The sequence below is a fragment of the Cervus elaphus genome, chromosome 19 (assembly GCF_910594005.1).
Source record: "Cervus elaphus chromosome 19, mCerEla1.1, whole genome shotgun sequence".
Taxonomy (NCBI): Eukaryota; Metazoa; Chordata; class Mammalia; order Artiodactyla; family Cervidae; genus Cervus; species Cervus elaphus.
This window is the reverse complement of record NC_057833.1, coordinates 37,034,180-37,054,016: the sequence shown is the minus strand read 5'-3', so window position 1 is coordinate 37,054,016 and position 19,837 is coordinate 37,034,180. Positions and strand designations below refer to the sequence as shown.

The window sequence follows — 19,837 nt, the reverse complement described above, 5'->3', positions numbered from 1 at the left end:
AACTGTCTCTCCACTAGATGTTCAGCAGAATTTACCTGAAGTTTCTTAAGAACTGTTTCGATCTGTTCAGAAAAGTGAGTAGCAACCAGCTCTGCAGCTTTACAGGGCTTCAGGGCCACAAGTTCCTGTAACAAAAGAAAAAGATAAAATAATCTTCAGTGTTAAATTTAAATAGAACTTCCACAGATGTGACCCATGATACCAGCATCAATACTTTCGTGAGCTTCTATACTGCTCTTCAGGAGACCTCAATATAGGGCCACAATTTAAAGACATATTACAAGTGAGCAAAATCAGAAAAGCATCATGTATAAAAAAAATCAGATTTTTATATTAAAGGTAATTTAGAATTCTTAGAAAATAAAATCACTAAAATTCTGGATTTAGGCCATGATATCTACAGGATGAATGGTAAGAATAAAAAAAGCTCCCCAAAGTCCCTGCCAGTGAGTTTACCCTTCAGCTTAAAGTAATAACTTAAAGAAGTGAAAAAAACAAAAAAAGAACACAGTTGCCATTTCTTTAGCTAAGACTTCTGAAACTTTACTTCCAATGCCTTATAGATTTTGAAACCAAAATTGCCTTAAGAAATTAACTTAAGGTCATAAGTCTTAAATGACACTAAGAGGTTGACCACTGTTAATAAGACCTATTTCTGTCAAATCTAAGACTTGCAGTCTCCCTCTCCTTGTACTTTCCTAGACACTACTGGCTATCCCTTTCTTCTTGAAACTCTCTTCTTACTTGGTTTCTGTGACCCTATTCTACCTTTTCAATTGTGTGATCCATGGCTAAAATGCAAAGACTGTCTATAGATCAACATATCATACCGTCAAATAAAAATATGATGATCTATCATGACTGCAATATTCATGATATATATCTAATAATTCTGTGTTGGTATTTTAGGATTAATAATACTTAGCTGACATAAATAACTGTAGTTTATACTATTTTCATATAACACATCTCAAAACAGAGAAGGCACAACTAATCAATATCACATATGAAAAGGGGGATATTACTACTGATCTTCAGATATTAAAAAGATAAACTATTATGAATTAATCTATGTCAAGAATTTGAAAATTTAGTCAAAATGGCTAAATTCTTAGAAAAATGTAATTCAATAAACTGACTTAAGAAACAGAAAATCTGCATTGATTAGTAGCCACTAAAGAAATTGAATGAGTAGTCAAAAATCTTCCTATACAAAACACTCCAGGCCCATATAGCTTCACTGGTAAGTTCCTAGCAATCATTTAGGGAAGAAATAATTACAAAGTTAATTAATCTCTTACAGAGAATAGAAAAAAGGAAACTTCTTCAGCTCAGCTCATTGTATAAGGGTAGCAAAACTCTGATACCTAAACCCTGTAGAACATAAGCAAGGAAGGGAAAGTATACATCGGTCTTAATTGTGAACATTGATAAAGACAGACAGAATCTAACAATGTATAAAAAAGATAATATAACAGGTTCAAGTTGCATTTATCCATAGAATTCAAGGCTGATTTAATATCAATAAAATTTATGACAAAAACAGAATAAGGGAGAAAATTTTGGCATACTAGAAATAGAAGACTTCCACAAAAATCTTTAAACTAAAATATTGTGTGTCAGAAATAAAATTTTAACCATATTATTAACATTAGTGTTTTGCTAAAATATATGAAGTTGTGACAATAAATCTAACAGTAGATGAAAAGTCTCTACAGAGGAAATTATAAAACATTACAGAAAGATACTGAATAGTTACACCATATGGTCATAAGGTAGAAACCTCATAATGGAAAGATGTCAGATTAAAAAAGATTCAAAGATTTAATCCAATCCCTGTCAGAATCATAAGGTTAGGAACTTGACAAGTTGATTCTAAAAGGTATTTGGAACTAAGCAGTCAATACTCTTTTAAAAATATTAATTCTTATTATAAAACAACAGTATTTCAAGTAGTGACTTCAAGACCAATCAAACAGAACAAGACCCAGAAAAAGACAAAACACAGAGATTCTTGACATCTCATGATAAGGTAGGACTGTTGAGCAGTGCATAAAGGTAATCTTTTAAAATACCTGTTGCTAGGACACAGATCAATGGAACAGGAAAGAAAGCTCAGAAATAAACCCAAACCCACACTAACAGTCAATAATCTATGACAAAGAAGGCAAGAACACACAGTGGAGAAAAGACAGCCTCTTAAGTAACTGGTGCTGGACAAACTGGACAGCTACATGTAAGAGAATGAAAACGGACCATTCTCTAACACCATATACAAAATAAACTCAAAATGGACTAAAGACCTAAATGTAAGAGCAGACACTATAAAACTCCTATAGGAAAACTTAGGCAGAACACTCTGATATAAATCACAGCAATATTTTTTGGATCCATCTACTAGAGTATTGAAAACAAAAGCAAAAATAAGCAAATGGGACCCAATCAAACTTCCAAGCTTTTGTAGAACAAAGAAAAACATAAACAAAATAAAAAGATAGCCTTCAAAATGGGAGAGAATATTTGCAAACAATGCAACCAATAAGGGATTGATATCCAAAATATACAAATGGCTCCAACAGCACACACAAACACACACAAACACACACACACACACACACACACACACACACACACACACACACTCTCCAATCAATAAACAGGCAGGAGACCTAAACACATTTCTCAAACAGATGGCCAACGGGCACATGAAAACATGCTCAACATTGCTATTAGAAAAATGCAAATTAAAACTAAAATGAGGTATCACCTCACATGGATCAGAAAGGCCATCATCAGAACGTCTACAAATAGTAAATACTGGAAAAGGTGTGGATAAAAGAGAACCCTCCTATACTGTTGATGGAAATGTAAATTGGTTTAGTCACTATGGAAAATGGAGGTTCCTCAAAAAACCAAAAATAGAACTACCATATCATCCAGCAATCCCACTCCTGAGCATATGTCTACCTAGAAAAGATAAAAACTTTAAATCAAAAAGATACATGCATTCCAATGTTCATAGCAGCACTATTTACAACAGTTAAGACATGGAAGCAACCTAAATGTGTAGAGACAGATGACCGGATAAAGAAGATGTGGTATATGATGGATTACTTAGCCATTAAAAAGAATGAAATAATGACATTTGCAGCAACATGGATGGACCTAGAGATTATCACACTAAATGAAATCAGACAGAGAAAGATAAATACCATATGATATCACTTATATGTGGAACCTAAAAAAAATGATGCAAAGGAATTTATTTACAAAACAGAAATAAGACTCACATACATAGAAAACAAACTAATAGAAACCAAAGGGGAAAGTGGAGAGGGATCAATTAGGGATTTTGGATAAACAGATACACACTACTATATAAAAGATAGATAAATAATAAGGACCTACTATATAGCTCAGGGGACTATATTCAATATATATCTTATAATAACCTATAATGGAAAAGAATCTGAAATGGAAAATATATATATATGTACAACTGAATCACTTTGCTGTATACCTGAAACATTGTAAATCAACTATACTTCAATTTTTTAAAAGGGGAAGAAGTTCAAAAATGAAAAAAATTGTTCCTGAGAGAACTAGGTATTCATATTTTTAAAAAATTAATTAATCCCCACCTCAAACCATATACAAAAACTGCTTTCAGGTGGGTCTAAGATTTAAAGTTGAAAAAGAAACAAGAAAGCTTTTAGACAACAATACAGAAGGAAAAAAAACTTCAGTTTTTTTTTCAGTTTTCCTTCAGTACCAAAGGGAAAAAACTGATTATTCTGACTACTTAAAAAAAAAAAAACTTTTCTTAAAAAGAACCACAGAAAAAAGCCATGGAGTAGAAGATACTTGCAATACGTATCACTGAAAACAAGACTAACATCCAGGATATACAAGGAATTCCTTCATCAATGAGTACAAGAGACATTCTAACCGAAAAATGGGCAAAAGACTTGAACAGTGATGACACAGAAAGAAAATTTAAATGGCCGATAAATATGAATCTATCAATCTCAGTAATTAAGGATATGTAAATTTAAAACAAAATGAAATGTCATTCTACATCCACTAGACAGACACAGTTTTATTTATTTTTTTTGACAAATTTTAAAAGTTCAGCAAGAATATAGAGTCAATGGAAAATCTCACACAATGCTGGCATCTGCTGACGTTTAAAATATTTATCCCAGTTAAGTGGCAACTACACACCCTAGAACAGAGATTATCAAATGCTAACATGCATCAAAATCACCAGAGGGGCTTATTAAAATATATTGTTGGGCCCTGTTGCCAGAATTTCTGATTCATTAGGCCTGAGGAGAAGACTGAAACAGCATTTCTATCAAGTTCTCAGCTGATGCTGTAATGCTGGACTGGAGATCAAACAGAACCACTGTCCTAGAAAAATGCATGTGGCTGTGTTCAAGATGCATATGTAAGATACCAGTAGAATGGATAGGCAGTGATATACTTATAAAATTTAATACTGTACCATAATAAAAATGAACCACAGCTACATACAACAAAATATATAAATTTCTCAAAATATTGAGAAAAAGACAGAAAATAACCTCAGAGTATAACCTCATTTATATAAAGTTCAGCAACAAGCTAAACAAAACATATTTTTAGGGGTACAGGCAGATGCAATGATAATATATAAAAGTACAATAAATTATCAGAAGAAAGAAAATAATGAATATTTATCCTGGTTCTTCTGATAATATTAGTGAGGCAGTGAACCGTGATCAGGAAAGGATACATGGGAACAGTCTAGGGTACTAGGAATAACTATTTCTGGTATGTTGAGTTTTTAAATTTTTTATTAAACTGTACTTTTATTTTATGCACTTTTCTCTTTATATTTCAAAATGAAAGTGTTTTTAAAAATCTCATGAAACATGAATTGTCTATATTGGAAAAACCATCTAAATGAGAGATTCTTTACTGAAATCCACAGACCCAAACTAAGAATGGCTTTTAGGAAATCTGTGGACCTTAAATAGTAAACAAAATGATGCATCTAAGCACATGCACAAGACTATGAAGCACAGGTCCAGATCTTTTATTAAGAGTCTCAAATGCAGTCTGTACCTCACAAAGTGTTAAGAACCACTAATCTATATGCGATGTACGTATACTGTCTGAAAACTTTATTATAAGGACTTTCCCTCTACATGCTTAATGTTGATTTTATTTATATTAAAAAAGCCACACAAGCCCTTCAACAAAAAGTCTATAGATTTCTACTGTGACCTTCAGAAGTATTAAAAAAAGTTCAAGGTAAAAAAAAAAAGCACAGATGTGGGAAAAATAGTCAGCAGAAATAATTGTTGTGCAGCAAAAATATTTCTTGCTTCACCAGTATGAGTTTTCTGCTGAATAATTTGTTTGTTCATTGATTAATGCATCATGTTTCACATTATGCAGAGAGACACAGCTTCATTTTTGGATGTCTGGAGTCCATGTGCTCAAAGCACTGCATAATGCAGTTGAAATGAAATGAACAATGAGCCATAATGTAACTATGCAGACTTAAGGGGATGATGAAAAGAAAAAGAATACCAAATGATTAGAAGAAAAAAAATATAATTCATAGTCAAAGGTTTTCTTGGGTTTTCTTTCTTTCACCAAGACACATTGATCTTGTTGTTAGCAGAAACATGATAAGACTAAATAACCTATGTATGTTCCCAATCCAATAAAAGAAAGTGTGGCAATTCCTTCATCCAACTGAGTGTAACACTTTTCACACCAGATGTTTTATATTAGATGCTATTCACATTTCTAATCTAAACTTCATAACCATCAGGAACTAAAAATATTCACATTACATGCAATGCTTTCTGAAAGTTTCAAAGCTCAACCTTTCCTATTATTTTTCACATGTAAAAAAATTTTAAAACATGTTGCATAATCATATCTTTCACATCTCTAAACCCATCACGATCTCCTGATCCTTGCTACCAGGAGGAAGAAACAAACTTTGTAGATGTAAATTTTATTTACAAAACTAGAACTACCTCAGCATCCTTAATTACTACTTCTTTTTCTCAGTAATTAGAGTACCGATAAAACAGAAGAGATTCCAACAGCTCTCTAGCTCTGTTGGTTTCTGAGGAATATTCTATGTTTTGAACCTAAGGAAACTAAAGTGAGGAGTGATTTTGGGGCCCTTTTTTAGAATGCATTATGATTCCATCCTCATCACACACACAATTCGTTCAGTTCAGTCGCACACATGTCCAGCTCTTTGCGACCCCATGGACTGCAGCACACCAGACTTCCCAGTCCTTCACCAACTCCCGGAGCTTATGCAAACTCATGTCCATCAAGTCGGTGATGCCATTCAACCATCTCATTCTCTGTTGTCCCTTCTGCTCATGCCTTGATTCTTTCCCAGCATCAGGGTCTTTTCAAATGAGTCAGTTCTTCACATCAGGTGGCCAAAGTATTGGAGCTTCAGCGTCACCATCAGTCCTTCCATTGAATATTCAGGACTGTTTTCATTCAGGACTGACTGGTTGGGTCTTCTTGCAGTCCAAGGGACCCTCAAGAGTCTTCTCCAACACCACAGTTCAAAAGCATCAATTTTTTGGCACTCAGCTTTCTTTATAGTCCAACTCTCACATCCATACATGACTACTGGAAAAACCATAGATTTGATTTAGGTTATACCTCAATGGTCCAGTGGTTTTCCCTCCTTTCTTCAATCTAAGTCTGAATTTTGCAATAAGGAGTTCATGATCTGAGCCACAGTCAGCTCCCAGTCTTGTTTTTGCTGACTGTACAGAGCTTCTCCATCTTTGGCAGCAAAGAATATAATCAATCTGATTTTGATATTGACATTAGTCTCTGCATTTAGGCATCTGAAGCAAATTTTTGGGCCAACCGTCTGTTGGCTCAGACAGTAAAGACTTTGCCTGCAATAAAGTAGACCTGGGTTCGATCCCTGGGACAGGAAGATCCCCTGGAGAAGGGAATGGCTACCCACTCCAGTACTCTTACCTGGGAAATCCCATGGACAAGGGAGCTAGACGGGCCCTAGACCAGGGGGTCACAAAGATTCGGACACTGCTGAGCAACTAACAACTAAGCAAATATTTAAAAAAGAACTTTTAGTTTCAAAGTCAACTACTGCATTCCTGTAAAACAGCATTCATAAACAAAATCAGAATCATCATCCTTTTACATAAGAGAAATACATCCTCTTACATAAGGGAAAGACATCAGAGAGAATAACTTGTTGCAGTGATGTTTCTAAAATTCCATCAGATGATTGAGGGAATGGCTCCTGTCACATGATAGGGGAAAAGATCAAGAGTACTCTCAGAATTCCTAAGAACATTGTGAAAAAACACTAAAATTCCAGTTTGTGAACTAGCCGATTTAACATGAGTTATTTTCAGAAGTCATGACATAATAAGTTGCATTTAAGTTGCATTTTCCACAAATGTGAGGTGGAACAAATTATCTGAAAAAGATGTTAACCCTCAAGCAAATCAACTTAATAATATATCTCCCACTACTTAGTTAGCAAAAACTTAGTTTAGAAAATATCCATACAAATATGGCAAAATTTTCAAAATTCTACTGAATCAGTACCTCAATATGATCCATAGCTTTCTGCCATACAGACTGCTTCTCCTCTGCACTGTATCCAGGAATGGATAAGATATTGTGAATGTAGTTAAAGACTTCTTCCTGAAGAGCACAAGACAATAAAATTTATTTATTCATTCACTCAAGAATATTTAGTCACTATCTACTATCTCTTGAGAGTCCCTTGGATGGGGAGATCAAACCAGGCAATCCTAAAAGAAATCAGTCCTGAATATTCATTGCAAGGACTGATGCTGAAATACTTTGGCCACCTGATGCAAAGAACTGACTCACTGGAAAAGACCCTATGATGGGGAAGACTGAAGTCAGGAGGAGAAGGGGACAACAGAGGATGAGATAGTTGGATGGCATCACCGACTCAATGGACATGAGATTGAGCAAGCTCCAGGAGTTGGTGATGGACAGGGAAGCCAGGTGTACTGCAGTCCATGGGGTTGCAAAGAGTTGGATATGACTGAGTGACTGAACTGAACTGATCTACTATCTATATCAGTCTTGGTAAATATCTATTATTTGGAGAAGGAAACCATTTGTAGATGGTTAATTGACGGAGTGAAGTGAAAGTCGCTCAGTCATGTCTGACTCTCTGCCACCACGTGGACAATACAGTACATGGAATTCTCCAGGCAAGAATACTGGAGTGGGTAGCTGTTCCCTTCTCCAGGGGATCTTCCCAACCCAGGGATCGAACCCAGTCTCCCACATTGCAGGCGGATTCTTTACCAGCTGAGCCACCAGGGAAGACCAAGAATACTGGAATGGGTAGCCTACCCCGTCTCCAGTGAATCTTCCCGACCCAGGAATCAAACTGGGGTCTCTTGCATTGCAGGCGGGTTCTTTATCAGCTGAGTTACCAGGGAAGTCCCTTAGCTAATGGAAGACTAACTTAAAAGGGAAAGAGTAACTGTTGAGGGTTGAGGGTAGATTCTTAGAAGTTGCAAATCTTTTCCAATTAATTTCAGCCTCGATTTCATTAACCCAGAGTAAGTATCATTCTTTTGCCATGGTGGTCCCTGTCTACATTCTTAGTTTTGTATCAAATCTGTCTTGCCCGTGTCCATTATGCTCCACTTACACTGATCTTTGTTTCATTTATATGATCCCTATTCAGTTCCTTGAACATGTCAAAAAATTTTCCTATCTCAGGATCTTTGCATATGCTTCGCTACCCTGGAACATTTTTTTTTATGGGCTCTTTGCTTGACTGGCTTCTTCTCAAATTCCAAAACTCAGTTTATATGTCATTTTATCTAAGACTCGCTCCCTGGCTGCTCTGTATAAGTTCGTTCCCCCATTATTTACTCATGTGGCAACCAGTTTCTCTAATGCTCATCACAATTTGCAATTATATATTTGGTTTTCTTACTGTCAGTCTCCATCACTAAGCTATAAGTTATAAAATTACAGGAACTATATATCTGCTTAAATTATCAATACACTCTTGATTTAATAACAGGCACTCAACAAACAGCTGTTGAATAATGAAGAAACATATGTCCAAATATTTCTACTGAATAATTATTTTTATTTGATAAGGTGAGGGAGGAAACGGAGTAAGAAAAAAGGGTAAAGCGGTCTCTGAACTCACCTCTCTTAGTGGGTCACGTATGTAGCAATCAATAATTTTGTCATATTGGTGTTCTCGTTCATACATAAACTCACAAATTTGGTAGCTAGAACATAAAAGGGAAAACTTCAGTGTACCAAACAGGCAGGTGTTTTAAAAACGTAAAACTCACTGTTTTAAGACATGTGTGCAAGCATAGAGGTTAGTATTAAGGAAAATGAATACAGTAGATGTGATTTCTACTGTTAAATCAAGTTACAGTATCTAAGGAATATGAAATATCTACCATTCCTTCGAATATAGGTTTTAAGTGCTGCTGAATACTATGTTTATAAGAAATTTCAAAGATGTGTATAAAATAAATGTTAAAGCAACAATATGTCATATAAAAAATGGTTAATATATTAGAAACTAATACAATCAATAATATGAACTTTCCCTATTCAGAATAAAACATGTCAAATGAAATATTTAACAAACTAGATAAACAACAGTGCTAACATGTTGCATGTTTGCTATGTTAAATTCTGCATTGTTTATAATATACACGTAAGGTAACTGCCAAAAATCTATAAATACCATGGAAATTTTAAGTAAAAAATCCCATAAGACTGATATTTCATTTTTTTTTTTTTAGAATAGCAATATTTATTTATCTCTTATATTATAGTGGTATAAAATTAGAGTCAATTGCCTACAATTCACATGGTGATCATATTGTTGCATAGAGAGAAAGACTCTCCTATAATCATTATTTAGGAATGTTTGTTGTCCCATTTTTAAAAAAAAAATTTATTGATGGATAATTGCTTTATGGAATTTTGTTGTTTTCTATCAAATCTCAACATGAATCAGCCATAGGTATACATACATCCCCTCCCTTTTGAACCTCCCTCTCGTCTCCTTCCCCATCCCACCCTCCTAGGTTGATACAGAGCCCCTGTTTGAGTTTCCTGAGCCACACAGTGAATTCTCGTTGGCTATCTATTTTACCTATGGCTGATTTTATTTTATTTTTTATTTTTTTTTATTATTATTATTTTTTTTCCAGTGGGTTTGTCATACATTGATATGAATCAGCCATGGATTTACATGTATTCCCAATCCCGATCCCCCCTCCCACCTCCCTCTCCACCCGATTCCTCTGGGTCTTCCCAGTGCACCAGGCCGGAGCACTTGTCTCATGCATCCCACCTGGGCTGGTGATCTGTTTCACCATAGATAGTATACATGCTGTTCTTTTGAAATATCCCACCCTCACCTTCTCCCACACAGTTCAAAAGTCTGTTCTGTATTTCTGTGTCTCTTTTTCTGTTTTGCATATAGGGTTATCGTTATCACCTTTCTAAATTCCATATATATGTGTTAGTATGCTGTAATGTTCTTTATCTTTCTGGCTTACTTCACTCTGTATAATGGGCTCCAGCTTCATCCATCTCATTAGGACTGGTTCAAATGAATTCTTTTTAATGGCTGAGTAATATTCCATGGTGTATATGTACCACAGCTTCCTTATCCATTCATCTGCTGATGGGCATCTAGGTTGCTTCCATGTCCTGGCTATTATAAACAGTGCTGCGATGAACATTGGGGTGCACGTGTCTCTTTCAGATCTGGTTTCCTCAGTGTGTATGCCCAGAAGTGGGATTGCTGGGTCATATGGCAGTTCTATTTCCAGTTTTTAAAGAAATCTCCACACTGTTTTCCATAGCGGCTGTACTAGTTTGCATTCCCACCAACAGTGTAAGAGGGTTCCCTTTTCTCCACACCCTCTCCAGCATTTATTGCTTGTAGACTTTTGGATAGCAGCCATCCTGACTGGCGTGTAATGGTACCTCATTTTGGTTTTGATTTGCATTTCTCTAATAATGAGTGATATTGAGCATCTTTTCATTGTGTTTGTTTGCCATCTGTATGTCTTCTTTGGAGAAATGTCTGTTTAGTTCTTTGGCCCATTTTTTGATTGGGTCATTTATTTTTCTGGAATTGAGCTGCAGGAGTTGCTTGTATAATTTTGAGATTAATCCTTTGTCTGTTTCTTCATTTGCTATTATTTTCTCCCAATCTGAGGGCTGTCTTTTCACCTTACTTATAGTTTCCTTTGTAGTGCAAAAGCTTTTAAGTTTCATTAGGTCCCATTTGTTTAGTTTTGCCTTTATTTCCAATATTCTGGGAGGTGGGTCATAGAGGATCTTGCTGTGATTTATGTCGGAGAGTGTTTTGCCTATGTTCTCCTCTAGGAGTTTTATAGTTTCTGGTCTTACATTTAGATCTTTGATCCATTTTGAGTTTATTTTTGTGTGTGGTGTTAGAAAGTGTTCTAGTTTCATTCTTTTACAAGTGGTTGACCAGTTTTCCCAGCACCACTTGTTAAAGAGGTTGTCTTTTTTCCATTGTATATCCTTGCCTCCTTTGTTGAAGATAAGGTGTCCATAGGTTCGTGGATTTATCTCTGGGCTTTCTATTCTGTTCCATTGATCTATATTTCTGTCTTTGTGCCAGTACCATACTGTCTTGATGACTGTGGCTTTGTAGTAGAGTTTGAAGTCAGGCAGGTTGATTCCTCCAGTTCCATTCTTCTTTCTCAAGATTACTTTGGCTATTCGAGGTTTTTTGTATTTCCATACAAATTGTGAAATTCTTTGTTCTAGTTCTGTGAAAAATACCGTTGGTAGCTTGATAGGGATTGCATTGAATCTACAGACTGCTTTGGGTAGAATAGCCATTTTGATAATATTGATTCTTCCAATCCATGAACACGGTATGTTTCTCCATCTGTTTGTGTCCTCTTTGATTTCTTTCATCAGTGTTTTATAGTTTTCTATGTATAGGTCTTTTGTTTCTTTAGGTAGATATACTCCTAAGTATTTTATTCTTTTTGTTGCAATGGTGAATGGTATTGTTTCCTTAATTTCTCTTTCTGTTTTTTCATTGTTAGTATATAGGAATGCAAGGGATTTCTGTGTGTTAATTTTATATCCTCCAACTTTACTATATTCATTGATTAGCTCTAGTAATTTTCTGATATTTCATTTTTACACTAAAACAAATGAACAAGAACTTCAAATTTACTTGCTATTAATTTCTGCAAATTAAACTAATTTCTAGACTTGAGGGCAAAAACTTTTGCATTTAGGTTTTTTTAAAATTATTACATGCATAGCTTTTCTTAATTTAAAAAAATGGAAACGCATCAATAAACCAGGCTTCAAGTTAGAGAAGTAGTACTTTAGTAGTTTTATAGGAACTAATATATGGCTTCAACACAACTTACAATTCTGCTTTCTCTGCCATACGGATGAGTCGACTCTCTTCAAATTGAACTATGCCTCCAGCCTGCAGCAATTCTAAAAGGACCTGAATATTTAAAATAAATGAGTAAAAACATTTTGGAATCTACTTTTATTGATTAGCTCTTCAGGAGTCCATTCATCCAGCCACACAATCATACCTTTTTCTCTTCTGTCTTATTACATGCTGATGTTTCGGCTTGGTTCTCATGTGTACAAGCGATTGTTGTTTAGTTGCTCAGTCATGTCCTATTCTTTTGCGACCCCACAGACTATAGCTCCCCAGGCTCCTTTGTCCATGGGATCTCCCAGGCAAGGATACTGGAGTAGGTTGCCATTTCCTTCTCCAGGGGATCGTCCTGACCCAGAGATCAAATCTGCAATGGTGGGATCTCCTGCATTGGCAGGGGTTGGGCTTCCACTGCGGAAGCCCACAGGATGGATTAGATTGCCATTACAATGTTGATCACATTGCATTTAAGTCTTACAAAAAGATAAATAGCTCTATTTTCATACATGAAAGGAATGCCATGGTGTTTGCAAATACAGTATTATTAGAATATCTAACTGACGCTCCACTAAGCTAAAAATGCCCATATATATTCTTTCAATAAGAATTTCTGTTTGGTGCTTTTATGCCTTATGGTTCTTAAAAATCTGTTGCCCACAGGTAACAGTATCCATGTTCACATGTTAATTTTTCTAACTAAACTCGGGGCTTCTCACAATATAGCATAATTCCCAAGCACTAAAAGGTGGAAACAATGCTAATTTCCATCAACGGATAAATGAAATATGATATATAATTGGAATATTATTCATTCTTACAAAGGAATGAAATTCTGACATATGCCACACATGGATAAAGCTTAAAAACATTATTCTAAGTGAAAGAAGTCACAAACGGAAGAATAATGTATAATTTCACTTATATGAGGCACCTGAAGTAGTAAAATTCATAGAGACAGAAAGTTGAATGATAGCTGCCAGGGTGCTGGGAGGGGGTAATAAGAATAAATTTAATGAGAACTGTACATTTAAAAAGCTTAAAATGATCAATTTTATGATTTACATATTTTACCACAATTAATAAACAAAAATGCTGGGATTCATGTAATCTTTAGTGCCTGATGAACCATGGACGGAGGTTCGTGACACTGTACAGCAGACAGGGATCAAGACGAACCCCAAGGAAAAGAAATGCAAAAAAGCAAAATGGCTCTCTGAGGAGGCCTTAAAAACAGCTGTGAAAAGAAGAGAAACAAAAAGCAAAGGAAGATAGGAAAGATATACCCATCTGAATGCAAAGTTCCAAAGAATATCAAGGAGAGATAAGAAAGCCTTCCTCAGTGATCAATACAAAGAACTAGAGGAAAACAACAGAATGGGAAAGACTAGAGATCTCTTCAAAAAAATTAGAGATACCAAGGGAACATTTAATGCAAAGATGGGCTCAATAAAGGACAGAAATGGTATGGACCTAACAGAAGCAGAAGATATTAAGAAGAGGTGTCAAGAATACACAAAACAACTGTACAAAAAAGATATTCACAACCCAGATAATCACAATGGTGTGATCATTCACCTAGAGCCAGACATCCTGGAATGTAAAGTCAAGTGGGCCTTGGGAAGCATCACTATGAACAAAGCTAGAGGAGGTGATGAAATTCCAGTTGAACTATTTCAAATCCTAAAAGATGATAATGTGAAAGTGCTGCACTCAATATGTCAGCAAAATTGGAAAACTCAGCAGTGGCCACAGGATTGGAAAAGGTCAGTTTTCATTCCAATCCCGAAGAAAGGCAATGCCAAAGAATGCTCAAACGACCACACAATTACACTGATCTCACACACTAGTAAAGTAATGCTCAAAATTCTCCAAGCCAGGCTTCAGCAATACATGAACCATGAACTTCCAGATGTTCAGGCTGGTTTTAGAAAAGGCAGAGGAACCAGAGATCAAATTGTCAACATCCGCTGGATCATTGAAAAAGCAAGACAGTTCCAGAAAAACATCTATTTATGCTTTATTGACTATGCCAAAGCCTTTGACTGTATGGATCACAATAAACTGTGCAAAGTTCTGAAAGAGATGAGAATACCAGACCACCTTGGCTGCCTCCTGAGAAATCTGTATGCAGGTCAGGAAGCAAGAATTAGAACTGGACATGGAACAACAGAAGACTGGTTCCTAAAAGGAGTATGTCAAGGCTGTATACTGTCACCCTGTTTATTTAACTTATATTCAGACTACATCATGAGAAATGCTGGGCTGAAGGAAGTACAAGCTGGAATCAAGATTGCTGGGAGAAATATCAATAACCTCAGATATGCAGATGATACCACCCTTATGGCAGAAAGTGAAAAAGAACTAAAGAGTCTTGTGATCAAAGTGAAAGAGGAGAGTGAAAAAGTTGGCTTAAAGCTCAACATTCAGAAAACTAAGATCATGGCATCCAGTCCCATCACTTCATGGCAAATAGATGGGGAAACAGTGGAAACAGTGGCTGACTTAATTTTTTTGGGCTTCAAAATCAGTGCAGATGGTGACTGTAGCCATGAAATTAAAAGACGCTTATCCTTGGAAGGAAAGTTATGACCAACCCAGACAGCATATTAAAAAGCAGAGACATTACTTTGCCAACAAAGGTCCATCTAGTCAAGGCTATGGTTTTTACAATAGTCATGTATGGATGTGAGAGTTGGACTATAAAGAGAGCTGAGCACAGAAGAATTGATGCTTTTGAACTGTGGTGTTGGAGAAGATTCTTGAGAGTCCCTTGGACTGCAAGGAGTTCTAACCAGTCCTTCCTAAAGAATATCAGTCCTGAATATTCATTGGAAGGACTTATGCTGAAGCTGAAACTCCAATACTGTGGCCACCTGATGTGAACAGCTGACTCATTTGAAAAGACCCTGGTGCTGGGAAAGATTGAGGGCAGGAAGAGAAGTGGACAACAGAGGATGAGATGGTTGGATGGCATCACCAACTCAATGGACATGAGTTTGGTTAATCTCTGGGAGTTGGTGATAGACATGGAGGCCTGGCGTGCTGCAGTCCATGGGGTCACAAAGCGTCAGACGCAACTGAGCGACTGAACTGAACTGAAGCAGCTGAATAAAAAATTAATCTTTACCACACTAAGTATCTGAATATATGACCAGGCTATGAGACATATTTTAAAATAAATCTCAAAATATAACAGAATCACTACATAATCATTAGAGCAGTATCAGAAAGCTCTCTCCTATATTTAAGTTCAAGATCCAGAGTTCTGAGCCCTTTCTCAGAACTCCCGGAAGCCATTTAACAAAACATTTTTCAAACACAGGAAATTACTTTCAAATTAATTTTTTTTTTTACAAAGGCAGAAAGAAATAAAACCTATCCTACCTTTACACTTTAGAACTCTAATTTAATCCATTTTGAGTATTACAATGCACTGCTATACAGGGCAATGATGGAGCGAACCCATTTGCTGGAAGCCTCAGTTTGAAATAACACAATCAACTGCCAGTGCTGGAGTGAGTCTGAACCAACTTATGGGAGTTGAAGCTAACTGTCAACTTTCTAGGAATTTTTAAGCTTCTTGTTAAATACAGGCATTGTAAAAAATAAAATTATATAACCTTATGATTAAATAAATTAAAAACAAAGGTAATACCCAAACTTACCACTTCCTAAGTGTCCTACTATATTTTACTGTGTATGCTCTCCAGGTTAGTAGCTTTATTGCGTGGTGAGCTTCCCTGATGGCTCAAATGGTAATGAATCTGCCTGTAATGCAGGAGACCCAGGTTCAATCCCTAAGTCAGGAAGATCCCCTGGTGTAGTAAATGGCAACCCACTCCAGTATTCTTACCTGGAGAATTCCATGGACAGAGGAGCCTGGGAGGCTACAGTTCACTGGGTTGCAAAGAGTCAGACACAACTGAGCAATTAACACTTTCACTTTATCTGTACAGTGGAAATATTATGTAAGGGTGTGTTACGGTACATCGCTCCCCAATTCCATGTGCAATATGAAGGTTGAAATGAGCCACGACTGGAATACTTATACCTTGGAAATTAATAAATGCCATAAATCAGGGCTTGTTACATCTTTAAAGGATTATAAAAGAAACAAAGAGCATGTGACAGAGACTATAAATGACCTATAAAGCCTAAAATATTTACTCTCTGGCCCTTTACAGAAAAATTGTGTCAATTTCTGGTTAAGATATTGATGGAGATAAAGTTAATAAGGGAATCAAACTTAAAAGTGTGTGTATTGGAGTCACTACACTGAAAATAGCACACAAAAATTAAGGAATCATTTTTCCAGCATTAGAAAACTGTTATCCAATTCAGCAAAAAAGTCACAATACTGATCAATGAGTGAAGTTCTGACATGCTTTCATTACTGCACTTTCATAGTATTCATTTTAATAAATGAAAGTATCAATCAACATTCATATCAGTACACAATTTTGATATACGAAAAACAGTATAAGAAAAAGACTGCTGGATTAGAAGGGAAGGAACTGAGCTCTAATTTTAGTTATGACCTTGATCAATTTACGTCATCAGTTTTCTATTTTCTAAAATGAGTGGGGAAAAAAAATTCCCAGGTAATCTCAAAAGGGATTGCCAATAACAGATTACTAACTATGATTACTTTTAAAGGTTTGGCTTTTACATTTAGACTTGGTTTTTATTTCTGTTTTATTTAGTAATTTACATAAAAAGTTTTTATCATTTTATATAGCAACACCATCCATAACAAGATTCACTTTTCCTGCCAACAGAGAAACAGGGGCAAAATGAGGGACCCACATTACTGCTTGTATTTATATAATTTAAGAGACAATCAAAATTTAAGCAGCTGTTCTCTTTCCTAAGATAGTCTGCAGCAGTCACGGGGCCACAGCTGTGGAGAGAAAGAGTTCACTGTTGCGTTCCTATGTTCTTTATCTGAGTCTCAACTTCCGGCTGGGAATATATTACCATAAAAAAATCAGCATTGCTCCCAAAGTACTTAATTTTTGTAGCTTACTTATCTGACAAAATCTTGTCATCAGTTATAAACAGACTGTCTTAGTGCTCACAATTACAGTGGCTAAGCTATTAAGAAATCCTACTCCTAGAAAGGACTCTCAAGCAAGTGGCTAAGTAGAAAGGAATGGTGATCAGTTTTTTTCTCACAGTGATTAGTGGAGGGATAGATGGATTCATGGTGGAGAGTTCTGACAAAACATGGTCCATGGGAGAAGGGAATGGCAAACCACTTCAGTATTCTTGCCTTGAGAACCTCATGAACAGTATGAGAAGGCAAAAAGATAGGACACTGAAAGATGAACTCCCCAGGTCGGTAGGTGCTCAATATGCTACAGGAGATCAATGGAGAAATAACTCCAGAAAGAATGAAGAGACGGAGCCAAAGCAAAAACAACACCCTCTTGTGAATGTGATTGGTGACAGAAGCAAAGTCCAATGCTGTAAAGAGCAATACTGCATAGGCACTTGGAATGTTAAGTTCATGAATCAAAAGCAAATTGGAAGTGGTCAAACCCGGAGATGGCAAGAGTAAACATTGACATTTTTGGAATCAGTGAATTAAAATGGACTGGAATGGGTGAATTTAACACAGATGACCATTATATCTACTACTGTAGGGAAGAATCCCTTAGAAGAAATGAAGTAGCCATCACAGTAAACAAACTTAGTAAACGAAATGCAGTACTTGGATGCAGTCTCAAAAATGACAGAATGATCTCTGTTCATTTCCAAGGCAAACCATTCAACATCACAGTAATTCAAGTCTATGCCCCAACCAGTAATGCTGAAGAAGCTGAAGTTGAATGGTTCTATGAAGACCTTCTAGAACTAACACCCAAAAAAGATGTCCTTTTCATTATAGGGGACTGGAACGCAAAAGTCGGAAGTCAAGAGATACCTGAAGTAACAGGCAAATTTGACCTTGGAGTACAAAACAAATCAGGTCAAAGGCTAACACAGTTTTGCCGAGAGAATACACTCATCATAGCAAACACCCCTTCCAACAACACAAGAGAAGATTCTACACATGGACATCACCAGATGGTCAATACCGAAATCAGATTGATTCTATTCTTTACAGCCAAAGATGGAGAAGCTCTATACAGTCAGCAGAAACATTTGAGCTGACTGTGGCTCAAATTATGAATTCCTTATTACAAAATTCAGACTTAGATTAAAGAAAGTAGGGAAAACCACTGGACCATTCAGGTATGACCTAAATCAAATCCCTTATGATTATAAAGTGGAAGTGACAAATAAATTCAAGGGATTAGATCTGATAGACAGAGTGCCTGAAGAACTATGGACCGAGGTTCATGACTATGTGCAGGAGGCAGTGATCAAAACTATCCCCAAGGAAAAGAAATGCAAAAATGCAAAATGGTTGTCTGAGCAGGCCTTACAAATACCTGAGAAAAGAAGAGAAGCTAAAGGCAAAGGAGAAAAAGAAAGAAATGCCCATCTGAATGCAGAGTTCCAAAGAACATTAAGGAGAGATAAGAAAGCCTTCCTCAGTGATCAATGCAAAGAAATAGAGGAAAACTGTAGAATGGGAAAGACTAGAGATCTCCTCAAGAAAATTAGACACACCAAGGGAACATTTCATGCAAAGACGGGCACAATAAAGGACAGAAGGTATGGATCTAACAGAAGCAGAAGATATTAAGAAGAGGTGCAAGAATACACAGAAGAACTGTACAAAAGAGATCTTCATAACCCAGATAACCACGATGGTGTGATCACTCACCTAGAGCCAGACATCCTGGAATGTGAAGTCAAGTGGGCCTTAGGAAGCATCACTATGAACAAAGCTAGTGGAGGTGATGGAATTCCAGTTGAGCTATTTCAAATCCTAAAAGATGATGCTGTGAAAGTGCTGCACTCAACATGCCAGCAAATCTGGAAAACTCAGAAGGGGCCACAGAACTGGAAAAGGTCAGTTTTCATTCCAATCCCGAAGAAAGGCAATGCCAAAGAATGTTCAAACGACCACACAATTGCACTCATCTCACACGCTAGCAAAATCATGCTCAGACTTCTCCAAGACAGACTTCAACAGTACATGAACTTCCAAATGTTCAAGCTGGTTTTAGAAAAGGCAGAGGAACCAGAGATCAAATTGCCAACATCCGCTGGACCAACAAGAAAGCAAGAGTGTTCCAGAAAAACATCTACTTCTGCTTTATTGACTACGCCAAAGCCTTTGCCTGTGTGGATCACAACAAACTGGAAAATTCTGAGAGACACGGGAATACTAGACCACCTCACGTGCTTCCTGAGAAATCTGTATCAGGTCAAGAAGCA

At 36.4% G+C, this 19,837-nt stretch overlaps 1 protein-coding gene across 5 annotated transcripts in view; it reads right to left on the bottom strand.

The window, feature by feature from the left end:
• Positions 1 to 19,837, bottom strand: part of VPS8 (VPS8 subunit of CORVET complex) — a 287,556-nt gene that overhangs the window by 130,526 nt on the left and 137,193 nt on the right. For all 5 annotated transcript variants that reach the window (XM_043874824.1, XM_043874826.1, XM_043874823.1 and 2 more), the window contains 4 exons: positions 12,480 to 12,562; positions 9,227 to 9,311; positions 7,621 to 7,719; positions 36 to 125 (listed from right to left, as the gene is read on the bottom strand). In XM_043874824.1, coding sequence (XP_043730759.1) covers positions 36 to 125; positions 7,621 to 7,719; positions 9,227 to 9,311; positions 12,480 to 12,562 — 357 coding nt within the window. The remainder of the gene's footprint in view (positions 1 to 35; positions 126 to 7,620; positions 7,720 to 9,226; positions 9,312 to 12,479; positions 12,563 to 19,837) is intronic.